General features: G+C 60.0%; 3 protein-coding genes across 3 annotated transcripts; all 3 read left to right on the plus strand.

The window, feature by feature from the left end:
• Window positions 1–878: 878 nt before the first annotated feature.
• Window positions 879–5,421, plus strand: MRPL12 (mitochondrial ribosomal protein L12). The gene is made up of 5 exons (XM_033182621.1): window positions 879–1,098; window positions 1,780–1,966; window positions 2,169–2,252; window positions 4,810–4,944; window positions 5,027–5,421. The coding sequence occupies exons 1-5, from the start codon at window positions 1,025–1,027 to the stop codon at window positions 5,141–5,143; spliced, it is 597 nt and encodes a 198-aa protein (XP_033038512.1). The 5' UTR covers window positions 879–1,024; the 3' UTR covers window positions 5,144–5,421.
• A 4,700-nt stretch (window positions 5,422–10,121) lies between these two features.
• Window positions 10,122–19,318, plus strand: SLC25A10 (solute carrier family 25 member 10). The gene is made up of 11 exons (XM_033182620.1): window positions 10,122–10,510; window positions 13,277–13,396; window positions 13,922–14,036; window positions 14,130–14,178; window positions 14,432–14,473; window positions 15,286–15,329; window positions 15,473–15,543; window positions 15,867–15,959; window positions 16,258–16,335; window positions 18,145–18,201; window positions 18,290–19,318. Exons 1-11 carry the CDS (start codon window positions 10,418–10,420, stop codon window positions 18,389–18,391), a joined length of 864 nt encoding a protein of 287 aa, XP_033038511.1. The 5' UTR covers window positions 10,122–10,417; the 3' UTR covers window positions 18,392–19,318.
• Window positions 18,400–19,423, plus strand: LOC117066576 (the record flags this gene model as incomplete). The annotated part of the gene is made up of 1 exon (XM_033181950.1): window positions 18,400–19,423. A coding segment is annotated over one exon (996 nt), but the record flags the coding sequence as incomplete, so codon positions are not given.
• Between the last annotated feature and the right edge of the window lie 1,109 nt (window positions 19,424–20,532).

A 20,532-nucleotide genomic window follows, 5' to 3' on the forward strand; every position in this document is an offset into this window, starting at 1 on the left:
GTTCACCTGTGCCCTGCGCGGCTCTACACTGACCGCGCCGGTGGCTGGCGAGGAGCTTGGGCTTAGCGCCTCCTCCGTGTAGTCGCTGCAGCTTCCTTCCCGAGTGCTGCTCATTCCTGGGAAGGGAGCCGGATGATGGGAAGGGTGGGGGCTCAGCGCTCCGAGTCCGCGGCCGGGGGCTGGCAGGGCTGAAACGCGCCTCCCGAGTGTTGAAAGCGGCAGGCGCCGGCCTTTGCACCCAGAGGCCAGGGCGTCTCACGCACCTTCACATCCAGGCCTCTTGGGGGGCGCGGCTTTGGCTTTTCCAGGAAGGAATGGACTCGAACGGAGAGGGAAAAAGCAGGTGTGGAGAGGCCGGCAGGATAAGCAGGCACTGGGCCCAGGCCGCCTCTGGGGGCTCCGCCTGTTCTGATCTGAAGGCGGAGGCTCAGTCGCGCTCTCCCAGGAAGCCACCTGGGCGTTTGGGGCTTTAGCTAGGAAAGAAGATGTCGCTTGCGGCTGCGAAGGCGCCAAGGCCCAGAGCTCGCGCCTCCGCCCGCGACGGCGGCACTGGTGGCAGGGAGCTGGCTGAAGACGCGGGTTACTGCGGGCTTCGGGGCCCCAGCCTCGGCCGCGACGTTCGCTCGTATCGCGCACGGACAGAAACCCGTGAGCTCTGGAGAAAGAACACATGAATCCGGAGCCCCCAGTCCCCGTCGCTCCTTTGCGCGACCCCAAAACCCGGCGGGAACAGGGCCGCCCGGTGCCCACCCGCCGCGACAAAAGACGATGTTGCGTCTGCGCGGCGCGCCGCCTTGTGGGTAATCTCAGGATGAGCCGAGGCTAGCGCGAGGTGCGGCTAGAGCGTCATTGCCGGCTCGAATGCCCAGTGGCTGTGGCGGCTAGAGCGTCCCTCCCCAGTTCGAATGCCGGGCGGCCGCGGCGCCTAGAGCGTCGCTCCTCAGCTCGAATGCCCGGCGGCCGAGGCGGCTAGAGCGTCGCCTCCTCCCGGGGAACCGCGTGTGACCTTCCAAGCCGCGGACCGATGCTACCGGTGGCCGCTCGCCCCCTGTGGGGGCCTTGCCTTGGACTTCGGGCTGCGGCCTTCCGCCTTGCTAGGTACGCGGGATCCTGGGGCGCCAGGACTGGGCCGGTGGGCAGGGTAGGGGGCGGGCGGGCACTGAGGGGTCGATCCAGGCGGAGGCGGGCAGCGGGGCCGGCCTCCCTACAGCGGCCAGGCCGGGCTTGGGGGTCCTACCGGAGGCCGGGGAGGAGGCCTCCCGGTGCGCACGTCCCTTCCTTCCTGGGCCGTGGAAAGCGCCGGGGTCGGCCCCAGATGACCTTGGACGATTCCCTGCTCCTCCCCCGGCCTCAGCCTTCTCCGCAGCAAAGGCCCATCCGTGGGTGCGGCGTTTTGCGGCCAGGGGGCCCCACGTTTTGGGAGGCTTTGCTCAGGAAGATGCACATAAGTAATAGTTTCACCACCGCTGGGTTAATGTAGTTCATTCACACCAGAAGCTTGAGATTTGAGTGGTATCGCTGCAAGTAAACACGTGGCTTTCTAAGGCTCTTTGAAGAATTTAAAGTAACTTGCAAATCTTACCAATACGGACCTCTTGAGGTCTGAGAACCCTGGACTGGGACCAAGGAGTTAGGAGCTAGGTCATTTCCGGCCCTAGTGATGACCAGCCTGAGCTTATGGCACCCATCAGTCCCCCACTTCTGTCCTGTCCCTCTGGTCTCTGCAGCCCCTTCCATTCCAGGACTGACAGGTCTGTTTGAATTGGGGGTGGGGGCTAGGCGACAGGTGCCATGCGTCTGTGCCATGCGACATATGAGGAGTAGCGGCCATCGGAGGTGTGAGGCGCTTGCTGGTGCACCCCTGGATAACGCCCCCAAGGAGTACCCCCCCAAGATTCAGCAGCTGGTCCAGGACATCGCCAGCCTCACTCTCCTGGAAATCTCAGACCTCAACGAGCTCCTGAAGGTATCGTGAGAGAGTGGCACAGACCCAGGGGCTGGAAGTTTGGGAGCCCCTGTGTTTTGTTCCTGGTGTATTTTGGGAGTTTGGTAAATTGTCAGAAGTGTGTTTGTCCAGGTGCAAGGTCCATGCCAGGCTAATTGTCCTTCCTCAGTAGGTTCGGGCTGGTGTGAGGGCCCGCTGTGGACACTGTTCTCTATCTCTGCAGAAAACGTTGAAGATCCAGGATGTCGGGCTTGTGCCAATGGGTGGTGTGATGCCTGGGGCTGTCCCTGCTGCAGCAGCCCAGGAGGTGAGTCCTGGGCAGAAAGAGGCTTTTCTGTGGTGCCTAGTTCGCCTATGGCCTCATGTGCCATGGTCCCTTATCTCAGGTTCTGCAGCTGCCGTCATTGGTTGCAGCCTGCACACCTGTGCCGGCCTCTTGCAGCCTCCTGGGACCTACTCCCTGCCATGGATGTACAAGTCTTTGCATGTGGAGGCCATGTTTCTAATGGAAGGAAACAGACACTAAGCTAAGAGAGGAAAAAGGCTGGGCGTGGTGGCTCACGCCTGTAATCCCAGCGCTTTGGAAGGCTGAAACGGGTGGATCACTTGAGGTCAGGAGTTCAAGGCCAGCCTGGCCAACATGGTGAGATCCCGTCTCTACTAAAAATGCAAAAAAAAAAAAAAAAGTAGCCGGGCCTGGTGGCATGCACCTGTAATCCCAGCTACTCAGGAGGCTGAGGTAGGAGAATAGCTTGAACCCAGGAGACTGTCTCAAACAAACTAAATAAATAAATATAAATAAATAAGAATACAAAAATTAGCTGGGTGTGGTGGCAGGCGCCTGTAATCCCAGCTACTTGGGAGGCTGAGGCAAGAGAATTGTTTGAACCAGGGAGGCAGAGGTTGCAGTGAGCCAAGATCACACTACTGCACTCCAACTTGGCAACAGAGCAAGACCATATCTCAAAAAAAAAAAAAGGAAAAAGAAAGGAAGAAATTATACCAAATAGAACGTTGTAAGCATTGTGGAGAAAAGGAGGGCCCTCCCCTGCACCTCCCTTTGGGGCTTTAGAATGGGGTGGCCCAGCAGTGGAGGTGCTAGCTCCCCCCAACCCTTTCTCCACGAAGAAGCTCAAGTGGGAGGGAGAGTTCCAAATTCAAGGTGGGCTTCAAAGAGGAGGCAGAAATTGCAGAAGAAAGCACGGCCTTCCTGGCAGAGGAAGGGGAGGCACCGGGGCCACCAGGCAAGAGGGTGTGTGACAGTTTAGGGAGCAGCAGCAGGGTAGGGGCTGGCGCAGGCGAAGGGGTATAATAGGCAGCTCTGTCCTTGAGTCTCTGCAGGGAAACCAGTGAACTTGAAGCCACCCATTGCATTTGGTCATTGGGTTGTAAACCTCTCCGCCAGAGCCCTCCTCTCAGCCCCTTTCCCCCACTGGGGAACCAGGTCGTGTCCTGTAGAGTGTCCCACGTTCCAGATGCGTGGGGTGCCCATGGGGCATCATCACTGTCATGCCTGAGAACTGGAAGGTAGTTTAAAGGCTGATTAGATTCAGGCCGAGCGTTTGGGTAAGAATAGCTGGGATTACTGTAGAGCCTATTGTATAAACTGGATTGCTTTTGAGGATGGAGGAGATGTTATAATGGCCTTCTCAGGCCGTGGGGACACGCAGCCCCCTGCCCCCCGGTGGTGCTGGGTCTCCATGCGCCATTTCAGAAGTGCAGTGTGCCCATCAGTCCCCTGGCAGGCTGTCAGTTTGTTGTTACATGTGCACTGTGGCATGGCTGAGAAAGGAGTGACGCTCTTTTTATCTACAAAGCACTTTGGTGTCATTTTTTCCTGTCTCATAAGTTATGCTTTCTAAGGGAGACAGGAGTAGAATATTGAGGGAAGAACTGTGAAGCATGTTTTTATTTATTATTTATGAAACTGAGGCCGGGCGCGGTGGCTCAAGCCTGTAATCCCAGCACTTTGGGAGGCCGAGACGGGCGGATCACGAGGTCAGGAGTTCGAGACCATCCTGGCTAACACGGTGAAACCCCGTCTCTACTAAAAACTACAAAAAACTAGCCGGGCGAGGTGGCGGCCACCTGTAGTCCCAGCTACTCGGGAGGCTGAGTCAAGAGAATGGCGTAAACCCGGGAGGCGGAGCTTGCAGTGAGCTGAGATCCGGCCCCTGCACTCCAGCCCGGGCGGCAGAGTGAGACTCCATCTCAAAAAAAAAAAAAAAAAAGAAACTGAGTCTCGCTCTGTCACCCAGGCTGGAGTGCAGTGGCGCAATCTCCGCTCACAGCAGCCCCCGCCTCCCAGGTTCAAGCAATTCTCCTGCCTCAGCCTCCTGAGTAGCTGGGATTACAGGCAGGTGCCACCACTAGAGACAGGGTTTCACCATGTTGGCCAAGCTGGTTTCAAACTTGACCTCAAGTATCCACCCGCCTTGGCCTCCCAAAGCACTAGGATTACAAGTGTGAGCCACCACTCCCGGCCGAGGCATGTTTACAAAGTCTATTGGGCAGATCTGCCTCTCACTAGCTATGAGAGAGAGAAAGCACCAGCTGGACTCGCGAGGCTGAGGCAGGAGAATCGCTTGAACCCAGGAGGTGGAGGTTGCCGTGAGCCGAGGTGGCACCACTGCACTCCAGCCTGGATGACAGAGTGATGCTCCGTCCAAAAAAAAGAAAAGAAAAGAAAAAGCATCAGCTGGTTAAGGATTGACAAGTTGGGAGACATGACTTCTCACTCCAGGTTTTGCTGGGGCCTCCCCTGCACCTCCCTTTGGGGCTTTAGAATGGGGTGGCCCAGCAGTGGAGGTGCTAGCTCCCCCCAGTCCCTTCTCACCTGGCCCCCTTCTTTCCTGCTCCCGAAGGTAGTGGAAGAAGATATCCCCAGAGCGAAGGAACGGACACATTTCACCGTCCGCCTGACTGAGGCGAACCCCGTGGACAAAGTGAAGCTGATCAAGGAAATCAAGAATTACATCCAGGGCATCAACCTGGTCCAGGTCTGCGCCGCGGGGGGGTGCTGAGGCAGGTTCCGCTTGGCGGCCCAGGGCCCCCAGTCCCTGACGTTGCTCTCTCTGGCAGGCAAAGAAGCTGGTGGAGTCCCTGCCCCAGGAAATCAAAGCCAATGTCGCCAAAGCTGAGGCAGAGAAGATCAAGGCGGCCCTGGAAGCGGTGGGCGGCACGGTGGTTCTGGAGTAGCTCCAGCTCAGAGGACTTGTATTCAGGGGTCCCTGGTGCCCTGGCGAGGTCCCGCCCTCCTGTGGCCACTGGCTCCACCCCCAGCACCAGGCGCCCACTGGAGCCGTTTGGGAGAACCCCCTGCGCCATGCAGCGGGGCCGGACAGGCCGCACAGACCTACTGTGGCGGGCGGGAGGGGCGGCTGCTGCCTGGTGACGGCACCAGGAGGCCCACCAGGACGTGCCACCGGTGAATGTGCCTCTGGTGGCTGCTGAGAAAAATACACTGTGCAGCTCAGTGTGTGGAGTGCCGTGCTCAGGCCGGGCTGCAGGGCCAGCGCGGGAATCTGGGCTGGTATGGGATGGGGGGCTTGTTCCTGCCCCCTCAGCAGACATCTGAGAGTCTACAGACATTCATCGGGTCCCCTGGGTGCAGGGCCCTGTCCTGAGACCCCACACCAGGCCTGGTGGACGGCAGTGGTGTGGAGGACCTGGGCCCGTCCTGTTTAGAGGGGTGGGTTTGGAGTGTGAACCCTGCCCGTTTTCAGTGTGGCCCTCTTGAAGACAGCAGGAAATTTAGCACTTGCATGGGAAACCGAGGGAGCCTTGGAGCCGGTGATGCCACCCCTGGCTCACGTTGCAAGTACTCCTGAACCTAAGCCCAGCCAGGGGGCTGCGTGGGGGGGTGTGGGGAGGGGTGTGGGATGCACCTGGCATCTGCAGGGTTGGGGTGTCAGCTGTTCCTCTGGGGTTCTTAAGTGGGGTATTCTGGGACCTGGGCAAAGTGGCAGGAGGGGCTTGTGGACATGGGGACTGGGAGTGCCGGGGCCAGCTTGGCGCACTGGTCACTGCACTTGGTGAGGTGTGGCCCAGTGCTGGCAGCCCTTGGCAGCCACCCTCAGGCTACAGACCCCTTGGTGCCACTGCTGAGTGCAGGGGGCGTGGCCCCATGAACTGGCTGGAACGGCCAGGGCCTTACTCTAAGGAGCCGTGGCCTGCTTTTCTTGGGCACGCCTGTTTTCAGCCAAACCTGGGAGAGAATCAGAGGATTTCTGTCTCAGCTGGCCCATGACCAAGGCCAGCCCCCCAGCTGTGGGCCCACCATGAGGCCAGAGACAGGGCACGTTCGGCATCTGCTTCAGGAAACATGCCCAGTGTGATGGCCCCGTGGGCTGCCATGCCCTCCGGCCTCAGTTTTGCTGGTGGAAGGATACCTTGGGATAGGACCAGAAAGGGGCACCGTGCATCTGGGAGCTGCCCACTGACTGGGACTCCTGGGTGAGCGGGAGCAGCAGGGAGTTTCAGGCTCACTAGGCACACACACCTTCCCTGGCCCAGGTCCTCTTCCAAGGCCTTCTGGTAGAGTTTGTCTGACTAACCTGCTGTCCCCAGGAAAGGCTGTGTCCCAAGCCTGGAAGTCCCTATTGACCATGGTAGCTGTTTTGAGGGGTTAACGATTCTTCCCTCAGGAGGTGACACTGCCACCTGGGGCTGGGTGCATTCTGCCTGATGCCCTGCTGACCTGACCCCAACTGCCTTTCCCCTCTGGAAGGCAGCAAATATCTGAGCTCAGGGACGAGCCCTGCTTGGGATCAGACAGGCATGCTGTATTCATCCAGGCTGCAACCAGATCAGATAGACCAGCAAAATCTCCACCGGTGACTCCTCACTGTCTGCCCTGGCTCAGGCATCTGCCAGGTCACTCGCAGGAGCCACCGAGAGGCTCCGTCCTCCCTGCCGGGGGACCCCCACAGTAACCCGTGGATGCCAGGCCACAGTCGGAGGCTAGACGGGAAGCCCTGTCCCATGAGCTCGCTCAGTCTGCCCCAACCACCCCCTTGGGCCTACTGACGTAACTTACGATCCGTTTGAAAATCAACCAGGGATCTTCGTGAGTCCCTGCCCTACAGTTCTGAATTCACCGTTTGAAAAAGTCTCCGGCCTCGGATGCATTTCCTGTTTTCCAGGATTCCTCACCTTCTGACTGCCCTCCTGGCATCTCCAGCTCACGGAGTTCACAAACTTCAGTCCCCTGCAGATCCTTGCGCTTCTGTTCTATTTTTTTAATGTTTTATTTATTTACTTATTTATTTATTTATTGTTTTGAAACGGTCTCACTTTGTCACCCAGGCTGGTAGTGCAGTCTTGCCTCACTGCAGCCTCCACCTGCCGGGTTCAAGCAATTCTCCTGCTTCAAGTTCCCAAGAAGCTGGAATTACAGGCATGCGCCACCACACCTAGCTAATTTTGTGTTTTTATTAGAGACAGGGTTTCACCATGTTGGCGAGGCTGGTCTTGAACTCCCTCAAACAATCGCCTGTCTTGGCCTCCCAAAGTGCTGAGATTACAGGTGTGTGCCAATGTGCCCAGCCTTATTTAAATTTTTTTTAATTTCATTTTTTTTTTGAGCCCGAGTTTTGCTCTTGTCACCCAGGCTGGAGTGCAATGGCACGATCTTGGCTCACTGCAACCTTCACCTCCCGGGTTCAAGCGATTCTCCTGCCTTAGCCTCCCAAGTAGCTGGGATTATTTTTCTATTTTTAGTAGAGACTGGGTTTCACCACGTTGACCAGGCTGGTCTCGAATTCCTAACCTCAGGTGATCCGCCCACCTCAGCCTCCCAAAGTGCTGGGATTACAGGCATGAGCCACCACATCCAGCCTATTTTTGTTTTTTAATATAGACAGGATCTCACTCTGTCACCCGAGCTGGAGTGCAGTGGCTTGATCAAGGCTCACTGCAGCCTCGGCCTCCTGTGCGCAAGCAATCCTTCCACCTCAGCCTCCCAGGTAGCTGGGACTACAGGCACATGCCATCATGCCTGGCTAATCTTTTGATTTCTTGTGGAGATGTGGTCTCACTGTGTTGCCCAGGCTGGTCTGAAACTCCTGGCCTCAAGAGATCCTCCCACCTTGGCCTCCCAAATTGCTGGGATGACAGGTGAGAGCTGCCATGCCCAGCCTTTTTTGTTCTTTGTAAATCTCTTCAGTTCCTGCTCCTTAGCCTCGGGGTCCTGCTCTTTCTGCTTTGGAGCGGTTCCTCCTCCAGCTGGGAGCCAGTGTACTGTGGGTTGGGGGTATCTGCCAGCAGTCTGTTCCAGCCCTGTCTTGCAGGTGGCCTTGGGAGGGACAGGTTGCAGCCCAATCCCGCCCCGCTCCTTCCTGGAGTGTCTCACAGACTCAGGGGACACTGGCCCTCCAGGCCCTGCTTCCCTCAAGGTTTCCATCGCCTCTGATTCTTTTTTTTTTTTTTTTGAGACGGAGTCTCGCTCTGTTGCTCCAGGCTGAGTGCAGTGGCCGGGTTTCAGCTCACTGCAAGCTCCGCCTCCCGGGTTTACGCCGTTCTCCTGCCTCAGCCTCCCAAGTAGCTGAAACTACAGACGCCCGCCACCTCTCCCAGCTAGTTTTTTTTGTATTTTTTAGTAGAGACGGGGTTTCACCGCGTTAGCCAGGATGGTCTCGATCTCCTGACCTCGTGATCCGCCCGTCTCGGCCTCCCAAAGTGCTGGGATTACAGGCTTGGGCCACCGCGCCCGGCCAGCCTGATTCTTAGTAATTGGGAGCCGACAGATGCAACTCATCTTGGTTTACACTGAGATCAGGCCGCTTCCTAACTGTTGAGTCTGTTTGCTCTGGGCCTTTTAAGTCCAGTGTGATCCCTCTGAGTCCCTGCAGTGCCTTTGCAGCATCTCCACATGTGGAGCCCCAGCCCAGGCTTGATGTGGACAGCGCTATGCCACACTCTCCTGGCTACCTCCTGAGCATCTCCACCTGCTTCCCCACCAGATGTGGCTGTGTTTTCACCCCGTGTCCACCTGGCACCCTTCCCCATCGCCAGGTAGTTAGGGTCTGTGTGGGCGACACCTGAGGGTCAGAGGGACCGCCTCTGGTCAGCTGCTCACTCCCCAGCCCAGATCTTCCGCTGATGACTTATGGGGTCAGACGCCACCTAAGGGTCTAGAAAACAGTCTCCTCCTGTTGGCCAATGAAGACAAATACAGAGCCTGCCTGCCTATGTCGGGGTTACAGCCCAATAAACCCACAGCCAAGCTGAAAATCCTGTGTCTTGCGCGTCTGACACAGCTAGGGCATCGCTGGATGTGCAGAGACAGAGCTGGACACATTCTGGTGCTTGAGGGGTTCAGGGACCACGAGTTGTTTTTCGTGCCCCTCACCTTTCGCCCTGGAGGGTGGGGGAAGCCAGACAGCAGTGACCAAGGTGGAGCTGCAGCTTCTTCATCCCTGTGGCCCAGCCCCAAAGCAGCCTTGGGGACTTAAATTTCATTTTCCCCAGCAGGTGCACCTGGGCCAGGAACACACTAGTACCTCCTTGTTCTTCGCAGGGAAATGGAATCCAAGCAGGGGCCCAGATGCAGGCAGGCATCTCGTGGGAACGGGAGCCCCAGGACCCACCCCGGGGCCCCACTTCCAGGGTGGTTGCCTGGGGCGTCTGGTCAGGGCCAGACCAGAACTGAGCAGGAGCTCCCGGGCATCTGTGTGTGGGAAGGGAGAGGCAAGTCCTTCGTAACCGCCATTTTCTCCCAGTTTTTATTCAATCTGGCCCCAAGCAGGTTCTTTTTTTCTTTACTTTTTTTTTCCGAGATGGAGTCTCGCTCTGTCGCCCAGGCTGGAGTGCAGTGGCGCGATCTCAGCTCACTGCAACCTCCTCTCCCGGATTCAACCGATTCTACTGCCTGAGCTTCCTGAGTAGCTGGGATTGCAGCAGTGAGCCACGGCGCCGGGCTCCCGAAGCCGGTTTTCTGTTCTCTTGCAGTTGGGCCGGGGCTGAGCCCTCGTGGGGGCAGGGGTTGCAGACCAGTGGACGCAGGGCTCACGCCGCACACACGTGGCCCCCGCCGGATGACTCACGAGCCAGCGCCTGCGCGGCGGGGTGGTCACGGAGGCGGGGGGCAGGTTCAGGGCCAGAGGCCGGACCTCTTGGGGATTGGCAGGGCGCCCGCCGCCGTCCCGTGAGCCTGGGGCCAGTTCCTGGGCGGTGGCCTTCAGCGTCGCGCTCCAGCCTGGGGAGGCGAGGACGCCACCCAGCAGCGCCGGAGCACCCGCGCGTCCCCAGGCTGGGCCCACCGCGCTCGGCGCCCCTCCGCGGCCGCTTTAAGGCGCCGGGCACGCTTGCACCTCTGGGGGCGTGGCCTAGAGGTCCCGCCCCCGGGGTGCGCGCGCGCATTGGCTGTGCGGGGTGCGGGTGCGCGGGCGGCGCTTTGAACCGCGCGCGGGGCGCGGGGCGCTGCGGGTCAGTCCACGCCGGGGTCGGGCCGGGGTCGGGCTCTTCTGGGACATGGCGGCCGAGGCGCGCGTGTCGCGCTGGTACTTCGGGGGGCTGGCCTCCTGCGGGGCCGCCTGCTGCACGCACCCGCTGGACCTGCTCAAGGTGAGGCCGGGGCCCGGAACGCGGGGAGGATGGGACCCTGGCGCCGCCCAGACGCTTGCAACGGCAGCAGTCCGGCCCCACGCACCCGGGGATCGCTGTGCCCGGAGCCCCCTCCTGGAGACACCGAGGAGGCCCCCGACGCCCGGGTGGCCGATCCCGGGTGTCCCTCGGCTGTTGGCCGCCGAGCTCTAGGCCTGCAGGGCGCAGCCGGGCTCCCCAGCTTCCCGGCCGGCTTCCCAATTCTCAGCAGGTGACGATCCAGCCCCAGCTCTGCACTTTAATACCTGGTGACCTTGGGCGAGTCACTTGGCCTGTCTGAGCTACCCACCCCCAGACATTCAAGAACACTCGTTCCGCCCAGTTGGAAGTCGTGGGGGGAGTTCTGTGAGGTGCACAGGTATCGGCATCTGGAGACGTGCTGGCTGTAGCACACCCAGGGCATGGGCCAAGCCGCCCCCCACCCAGGGGTGCTTAGCACACCGCCGGACGTGGCCCTGGGCAAGTGGGGTGACCCTGTGCCCCGGCTTTGGGCTGCTTCCTCCGGAGAGCTGGGTGGGCACTGGAAGCAATGTTAGGACCAGCACACCCCCAGGAGAGATGCGGGAGACACAGAACACCCCCAGGAGAGATGCGGGAGACCCTGAATGCGTGTGGTCCTGGCTCTATGAGAGTGGGCATTTCTCAGCACGAGAAGCAGCCACCGTTCTTTTACCTTTTTTTTTTTTTTTTTTTTTTTAAAGCTTATGGGGGCGGGGCGCGGTGGCTCAAGCCTGTAATCCCAGCACTTTGGGAGGCCGAGACGGGGGTATCACGAGGTCAGGAGATCGAGACCATCCTGGCTAACACGGTGAAACCCCGTCTCTACTAAAAAATACAAAAAACTAGCCGGGCGAGGTGGCGGGCGCCTGTAGTCCCAGCTACTCGGGAGGCTGAGGCAGGAGAATGGCGTGAACTTGGGAGGCGGAGCTTGCAGTGAGCTGAGATCCGGCCACTGCACTCCAGCCTGGGCAACAGAGCGAGACTCCGTCTCAAAAAAAAAAAAAAAAGCTTATGGGGCAAAATAAGACAGAGCTCTCCTTGTTTCCGAGGGACAGCCAAGGGGCGTTGTTTTCTGACCCTGTCTTGCCACAGAGAACAAAGAAAGGGCCTGAGGCGTTGCACAGTCTGCCCAGCGGGCCCTGCCCTGTGAACCTGGCTGTGGTCACTGGGCAGCCACCTGTCTGGGAGACCTTTATTTTAGCAGCCTGCCCAGGGGACTTGTATTCCAGCAGCTTTTGAGGGGACTGGCTTTACTAATGAGCAACATTGCTGGCCATTGTGTGAAGGCCGGGTGAGCAGATGTGGGTGTCTTGGGGTACCTGAGACCTCGCTGGTCCTGGGAGAGGCCTGCAGAGCTCCCAGGCCACAGGCAGCCAGGGCCAGTGAGATGCAGTCCCAGCGACAGGAAGGCACTGGCATGGGCAGGAGGAGCCCCTCCTTGGCATCTGGCTCTTCCTTTCCTCCTGGGTGCCGCACAGATGCCCCTCCCCCAGGGCCTCTCCCACGGGCCCTCTGGGTGTTGAAAGCCCTCTGAGCCTCACTGCCTCTTGGCCCCACCCCATCAGGTGCAGAACACTCTCTGGGGGAGGCAGGGAAGGCAGCCCGTGTGGAGGTGGGACTGCCCTCTGGCCTGGAAGGGTGGAAGAAGGCCAGCTGCTGGCAGCATATGGGGCTGTGGTCAAGGTGTGCCCCTGAGGACTGCTCACCAGGGCTCTCTGGCTGTTGAAAGATCGTCTTAAAGCTTCTTGATCACTCTGTCCCATGTCCCTACAGTCCCTACTGTGGCATCTGGCCTAGACAGGGGCTACTGCCTGTGTGGCCCAGTCCCTCTGTTCTGCTGGGCTAGCACAATGGGAGGCCCCTCTCTGTCCCCACCCATCTTTGCCGCCCCCCTGGGTGTGTGTGACAGGGGCCATGCGTGTGCAGGTCACACTGAGCAGTGGATAGGTTTCTTTGGGGTCAGTGCTGGGAGTGGGACCCAGGAGCTGGGATCCTGGGCCAGATGCAGGCCTTCCATTTTGGCCCTGGCCCACTCCGCTTCTGCCTGGAGCTCTCAGCTCGCCAGGCCAGGAGGCAGAGGTCCTGTGAGTGGTGGAGGCCAACGGAATGGGAGGTTGTCGGGCTGACGGCCCCCGAGTGCCTGCCCGCAGCTCCTAGGTGCTTTACGGAGGAGGCTGCTGTGCCCTGCCGCCAGCCACACCGCCCCCTTGTCCGCTGCTCAGCTCCTGCTGCCTTTCAAGGCCTTCTGGCTACCTCTTCAGTCTCCCATGTCCTGCAGCCTCCCTGGCCGTTTCTGAGTCCCCGTAAACGTTTGTCCCTCTTGAGACAGGGTGTGGTGGATAATAAGTAGAGCTCTGGGGTCTCCTTGCTGGGCCCAAATCCTGATGGCACCAGCGGATGCGTTACCGCTCCGTGCCTCAGTTTCCTCATCTGCAGAAGGAGAATGGCAAGCCCCTGCGGCCAGTGCAGCCAGGACTCAGGTGCAGCGCGGGCGCCCGCGGGGCTCACGGGCACCCTCAGCTCCATGTCCTCTGGCTCCATGTCCGCTGATGTGGTTGCTCTTGGAAAGCAATGGTGTGAGCTGGTTCCAAGCAGGGGTGTGGAGTCCCGGGGCAGGGCCGTGGGAGGCCTTATCACTGTCTCCTGTCTCACTTTCCGCCTCTCTGGATGGACCTGGCACCGATCCCTTGGGGTCGCTGTGGGGTCTGAGAACACTTGCTCCCGCAGGTGCATCTGCAGACGCAGCAGGAGGTGAAGCTGCGCATGACAGGCATGGCACTGCGGGTGGTGCGCACCGACGGCATCCTGGCACTCTACAGCGGCCTGAGCGCCTCGCTGTGCAGACAGGTGTGCGGTGGGTCCTGGCGCTCTACAGCGGCCTGAGCGCCTCGCTGTGCAGACAGGTGTGCGGTGGGTCCTGGCGCTCTACAGCGGCCTGAGCGCCTCGCTGTGCAGACAGGTGTGCAGTGGGTGCCAGTCTTGGACTCCCCACGACCCCTTGGGGCTCCCAGACGGACTCAGTCCCGCAGTGGGCCTCCAAGCTACTTCCGTCCCTGTTTCAAGACTTTGTGCAAGGAGGGACCTACCAGGCCGAGAGTTGGTGACCCCAGGGTGGGCCTTCCATGGGCAGCCACCCAGTTCTCAGGGCTGGGCCTGAGGCCGCCACTTACCGGTGGGGAAACTGAGGCCCAGGGAGAGAGAAAGCAGGGTGCAGCTCTAGATTTGTGAACTGGCTCAGCTGCATGCTGGCCCAATGGCCCGTCAGGGTCCCTGTGGACCCTTGGGCTGAGGGGGGCCCTGGCTGGGCCAGGGTGGTAAGGCTGAGGGATGTGGGGCATGCCTACCCCTCCAAGCCGGCCCCTTCTCCCCCAGATGACCTACTCCCTGACTCGGTTCGCCATCTACGAGACTGTGCGGGACCGCGTGGCCAAGGGCAGCCAGGGGCCCCTCCCCTTCCACCAGAAGGTGTTGCTGGGCTCCATCAGTGGTGAGCTGCCAGGTGGGAGGGGCACGGGGTGGCCAGGTGGGCTGAGGACGCCACGTGTCATTCTGCTTGTCTCTGGGGTTTGTGTCACTGCAGGTTTAGCTGGAGGCTTCGTGGGGACGCCCGCAGACTTGGTCAACGTCAGGTTGGTGTCCCCTCTACCCTACCTGCAAGACTAGGGCCTGCCAGGGCTGCTCGCAGGGTGGGGTCAGCCTGGAACAAGCCGCTCAGACCCTGGTGTCCTGGACATAGGAGGGTGGGTGTCCCTGAGGCCCAGTGTGCCCTGTCCTGTGGGCCCCGCTGACCAACATAAGCTCCCCTGCTGCCTATGGGGCTCTGCCAGGGCTGCCCAGGCCCCTCGGCCCGCCTGCCCCTCCCGCCACCTGCTTCTGTTTCAGGATGCAGAATGACGTGAAGCTGCCCCAGGGTCAGCGGCGCAAGTGAGTCATGGGCAGCCCTGCCTTCTCGGGTGGTTGGGGTGCAGGAGGCTTGGGCGGGAGCGGGCCCCCAGCTGCTCTGCTGTGACCTAGCCGGGACTCCAGCAGGCTGCGGGGCCTGTGTGGTCCATGGAGGGTCCTGACGGCTGTTCTGGACTCGGGGGTGTCCCTCTGCCCCCCAGGACCTTTGGGTTCTTCCTGTGGGGAGAGCCTGGTTGGATTGCGGGCTGGGCCTGTTTGCACTCCGGGCGGTGAGTGCGGAGGCGAAGGCCCCAGGTGTGGAGAGAGCGCATGCGACAGAAATGCCCGAAGGAGGCACTGCCTCCCTGCCCAGCTCAGGGCAATTGTACCCTCCTGCCATGGCCCGGGGCCTTTCCAGGGCCTGGGGTCCGCTCCAACTGTAGCATGAGCCATTTTCCCCGCCGCTTCCAAGGACCCTGGGGAGTTCTGGCTTCTAGCTGTGCACAGACTGTGTTCCCTCAGGACTCCCGGGGGCTGGCAGGCAGGAGACCTGTGTTTTAGGAGTGGTGCCCATCCAGGGGCTCTGTTGGAAAAGATGGAGCCTCCTCCCTGAGGGCCGGCAGGGTGGACGGGGTGGCTGTGGGCCGGCGGGGTGGACGGGGTGGCTATGGGACGTGAACTGGGTGGCTATGGGATGGTAGGACCAGCCTCAGATGTTCCCAGGGAGAGCTCGTCAGGCCCATGAGGCCTCTGCTTCCTCAAGAACCCCTGGCCTGCAACAGGGCCTGGGAGGACCCTCTGCGGGAGCCAGTGGTCAGGGGGAGTCTCATGTGGTCGTTCTGTGTCCCCGGCAGCTACGCCCACGCGCTGGACGGCCTGTACCGCGTGGCTCGTGAAGGTGAGGGGCAGGTTGTTCTGTGCTGTGCACAGGCGAGGGTCTGGGGTTGCAGTCAGGGTGGGCAGCGCTGTGCAGGACTGGGCACCGAGGGATTTGGGCCAGGTGCCTGGCCTCACCCCTTGCCTCACCCCTTGCTTGTGCAGAGGGTTTGAGGAGACTGTTCTCAGGTGCGACCATGGCATCCAGCCGCGGGGCCTTAGTCACCGTGGGCCAGGTAGGCCTCCTGCGTGGGGTGGGTGTGGGCAGTGCCCGCGACCTCTGACTTCCATCTTCAGAGAGGCCATAGAACAAGGCACTGGGCACCAAGACCCTCCTGGGGAACCACCAGCTGTGGCCTTAGTGGGGCGGGATTGGGGGCATGGGTGGGTCAGGGCTGCAGCCTGTGAAGGACCCCTGGCAGGTGCCTCCCCTTTCTGGGCCTCACGGATGGACGGAGCAGGTGCTTGGCCATTGCCAGGTGGTTTCGCTTGGGGCACTGTGTGCTTTCCCTGAGCTGGGCCCCCCACTGCAGCCCTGACCGCCCTTGTCCCACTGCAGCTGTCCTGCTACGACCAGGCCAAGCAGCTGGTCCTTAGCACCGGGTACCTGTCTGACAACATCTTTACTCACTTTGTTGCCAGCTTTATTGCGGTAAGTGGCTGGCGTGGCTAGGGTGGGTGTCCCTGGGCCGGCCTTGGGAGCTGAGGGCACCCAGGATGGGGCGAGCGCTGGGGGAGGTGGGGGCCTCGGGCATCTGTCAGTCCCCCCCGGGGCTCATAAGTGGGTGCCAGGGCTTTGAGAGCTCATGGGTCAGCCTGGTGCCCCCGCCAGCATGTTCCTGGCCCCGGGAGTCAGGTCGAGGGGCTCTTTGTGGACTGGCATGCGGGTGGGATTTGGCAGTGGTGCCAGGGGTACCTGGCAGGCCGCTGGTGACGAGCCCCCTCCCCAGGGTGGATGTGCCACGTTCCTGTGTCAGCCCCTGGATGTGCTGAAGACCCGTCTAATGAACTCGAAGGGGGAGTATCAGGTGAGCGGGGCCCTGCCTGTGCAGTCAGGCTGTGCAGCCCAGCGAGTCCCCTCACCTCTCCAGGGCGCGGACGCTCGCACTGGGAACCTGGGGAAGGGGACGCCTCCCTTCTAGTTGCCTATCTCTGCACAGCACTTGGCCTCCGGAGAGGGTCGCGCCGCTGAGTGCCTTTGCCTTGTTTCTGTTTTGAAGGATTTCTTGGCCCAGCGCAGTGGCTCACGCCTGTAACCCCACACTTTGGGAGCCTGAGGCAGGCAGACTGCTTGAGTCTAGGAGTTCAAGACCCGCCTGGGCAATATACTGAAACCCCATCTCTACCAAAAATACAAAAATTAGGGGCCCAGTGCGGTGGCTCACGCTTATAATCCCAGCACTTTGGGAGGCCGAGGCGGGCGGATCACCTGAGGTCAGGAGTTCAAGACCAGCCTGGTCAACATGGTGAAACCCCATCTCTACTAAAAATACAAAAACTTGGCATGGTGGCGTGTGCCTGTAATCCCAGCTACTCGGGAGGCTGAGGCAGAAGAATCGCTTGAACCTGGGAGGCGGAGGTTGCAGTGAGCTGAGATCACACCATTGCACCCCAGCCTGGGCAACAAGAGTGAAACTCCATCTCAAAAACAAAAACAAACAAACAAAAATTAGTCAGGTTCGGTGGCATGTGCCTCCCAGCTACACAGGAGGCTGAAGTGGGATAATCCCTTGAGCCCAGGAGGTCCAGGTGACAGTGAGCCGAGATTGTACCACTGCATTCCAGCCTGGGTGACAGAGTGAGACTCTGTTGTAAAGCATTTATTTTCGGCCGGGCATGGTGGCTCATGCCTGTAATCCCAACACTTTGGAAGGCTGAGGCGGGCAGATCATGAGGTCAGGAGTTGGAGACCAGCCTGACCAACATGGTGAAACCCCGTCTCTACTAAAAATACAAAAATTAGCTGGGCGTAGTGGCGGGCACCTGTAGTCCCAGCTACTCAGGAGGCTGAGGCAGGAGAATTGCTTGAACTCAGGAGGCGAGGGTTGCAGTGAGCTGAGATTGCACCACTGCACTCCAGCCTGGGCAACAGAGCGAGACTCTGTCTCAAAACAACAACAACAACAAAAAAAACTTTCTTTTTTTTTTTTTTCCCCCCCTCACTGCAACCTCCGCCTCCTGGGATCAAGATGATTCTCCTGTCTCAGCCTCCCAAGTAGCTGGGATTAAAGGCACACGGCACGGTGCCCGGTGAAGTTTTCTATTTTTAGTAGAGACAAGGTTTCGCCATGTTTGACAGGCTGGTCTTGAACTCCTGGCCTGAAGTGATCCGCCTGCCTCAGCCTCCCACAGTGCTGGGATTACAGGCGTGAGCCACTGTGCCAGCCAAAACATTTCTTTCACAGATTAACGGAGGTGGTGCTGCTCATGGCAGTTTGTGCCTCGTAAATGCTCTGGGTCTCCTCCCTTGGGCCCCCGCCAGCTCCGTGGGGCTTCCACGTTTGCAGAGCCCATGGCTCTGTCCCTGCTCTTCTCCCTGACCCTGCCGTGCTGCGTCCCTGGTTCTCATGGTTCTATTCACAGCCCCCTCCGCCCGCTGGACCCTGGGCTGCACCCTCGGGCCCTGGTTGTACTGCATGAGCAAGCAGGGCGGCCATTGACCTGGCCGGTGCCTGCAGACCTGTGGTCACCTGTTACCAGCCAGCAGCTGCCACTCACACCCACAACCCGCACTGAGAGTCCCCGGGCCACGGTGCCTGGCTGGCGCCTGGGAGGGATTTTCGTTGCCTTGTGGGTGAGAAGCAGCCGTTTTGATTGTTTCACTGCGTTTTCTGCAGGGCGTTTTTCACTGCGCCGTGGAGACAGCGAAGCTCGGGCCTCTGGCCTTTTACAAGGTGCAGTGGTGGCGGCGGTGGCGGCTCGGGCAATGGGGAGCGGGTCCCTTCGGACTCTGTGTCTCTCATTTTCCCTGTCTCCCTCCAGGGCCTCGTCCCAGCTGGCATTCGCCTCATCCCCCACACCGTGCTCACTTTTGTGTTTCTGGAACAGCTACGCAAAAACTTTGGCATCAAAGTGCCATCCTGACCCGCCGTGGGAATGGCTGGGCCGCCAGGCCAGCTGCGCTAAGTTCTTCCAAAGAGTCCCAAGCCCAGCACCTGCTTCTGGGGCCACAACCTCGCCGGCCATGGCCACCCGTCCTCCCTAGCAGGCCCCTGCTGTCCCCCCACCTGCTGGCTGAGCTCCTCCTGGCCTCGTCCCCTCTCAGCTGTAGCTGCACCCCCACCCCTGCTCTGGCTCCCAGGCTCTCCTGGCTGGGCGCTGCGTGGCCTTGCCTCTCCCGCTGGCAGCTCCTCAGGGGAACGGGCTACCAGAGGCTGATTTCTCCCCTCTCCTGGGCCAGGGGAGGGTATTATCCCTGCCTTCTGCCTCTGAGGCCCAAAGCAGCATCTTCCAGCACTTTCCATCGAGGACTCGGGTGGCAGAGTGTGGGTGCACCCTGGCTGTTGCTCACCCAAGTGCTAGCTGTGCACTTTGTATCTGCTGAGAGCGACCAGACCTTCCATGTCCTCGGGCAGCCGCAACTCTCCCCAAGACCCTGCGGCTGGGTGGGAGGAACAAACAACGCAGACCACAAGCAAGTGCCTGGGAGGGAGGGGCCCAGAGAGGTTCTGGAGCCATCACGGGTGAGGGTGAAAGGCCACCGAGGTCCCGTGCGCCCCCATCCACCCCACAGTGGCTTTAACAGTTTTGCCAAAGCCTCTCCACTCACCAGCAGGCGGTCTCGTCTTCAGGAATTGTGCAGGTGTCCCTCGGGTCCCTGGGCCCTCCCGCTTGGCTCCCTGGGGGAATGGCCCAGTCGGGCTGCAGTTCCTCCTCAGGGTCTTCTCCCGACAAGGAGTCCCCCGGGGTGGCTGCTGCATTCTCTGCTTCCCTGGTCGCTGGGGTTCGCTCCACCTGGGAAGGGCAGTGTGCTCTGTGGGGGGCTGCAGTCAATAAATGCCGGGAGCTGCCGCGTCTGTTCCTGCCTGCACCGCCTGCCTGCTGGCTGCCTTGCTGTCCAGACCAGCAGGACCCCCTGCACCCCCTAAGGAGGACAAGGCCAAGGCCTTTTGGGGAGGAGCCAGGGTCCTCGCTGTGCATTTGGGAGGCCTTTGGGTGAAGGAATTGTTTAAGTAGGAGGAACCAAAACTGGTGTTGGGGGGAAGGGAACGAGACGAGGAGTCTGGGGTTGAGGGGTCTCAGGCAGTGTAGAGACTGGACCGCATGGGGCCACCCCACCAACAGCAAGCACTAATTTTTTTTTTTTGAGACAGGATCTGGCTCTCTCATTCAGGCTGCAGTGCAGTGGCGCGATCTTGGCTTACTAACCTGGGCCTCCTGGGCTCAAACCAGTCTTCTGCCTCAGCCTTCTAAGTAGCTGGTGCTATGGGTGTGCGCCACCACACGTGGCTAATGTTTGTATGTGTTTATAGAATTGGGGTCTCACTGTGCTACCACCCAGGCTGGTCCCAGACTCCTGAGCTCAGCGGATCTGCATACCTTGGCCTCCCAAAGAGGCCCCTTTTTTTTTTTTTGAGACGGAGTCTCGCTCTGTCGCCTGGGCTGGAGTGCAGTGGCCGGATCTCAGCTCACTGCAAGCTCCGCCTCCCGGGTTTACGCCATTCTCCTGCCTCAGCCTCCCGAGTAGCTGGGACTACAGGCGCCCGCTACCTTGCCCAGCTAGTTTTTTGTATTTTTTAGTAGAGACGGGGTTTCACCATATTAGCCAGGATGGTCTCGATCTCCTGACCTCGTGATCTGCCCATCTCGGCCTCTCAAAGTGCTGGGATTACAGGCTTGAGCCACCGCGCCCGGCCTTTTTTTTTTTTTTTTTAAAGACGGGGTCTTACTGTGTTGCTCAGGCTGGAGTGCAGTGGTGCAAATAGCCTGTAGTCCCAGCTACTTGGAAGGCTGAGGTGGGATCGCTTAAGCCTGCAGGTTCAAGGCTGCAGTGAGCTGTGATCGCAGCACTGCACTCCAACCTGGGTGACAGAATGAGACCCCGTTTCAAAAAAAGAATATAACGGTGGGCCGGGTGTGGTCTCTCATACTTGTAATCCGAGCACTGTGGGAGGCTGAGGCAAGATCTCTTGAGCCCAGGAATTCGAGACTAGCTTGGACAATATGGTGAGACCCCCATCTGTACAGAAAATTTAAAACTTAGCTGGGTGTCATGGCACACACCT

This window comes from Trachypithecus francoisi, unplaced genomic scaffold (assembly GCF_009764315.1).
Source record: "Trachypithecus francoisi isolate TF-2019V2 unplaced genomic scaffold, Tfra_2.0 Lachesis_group20, whole genome shotgun sequence".
NCBI lineage: Eukaryota > Metazoa > Chordata > Mammalia > Primates > Cercopithecidae > Trachypithecus > Trachypithecus francoisi.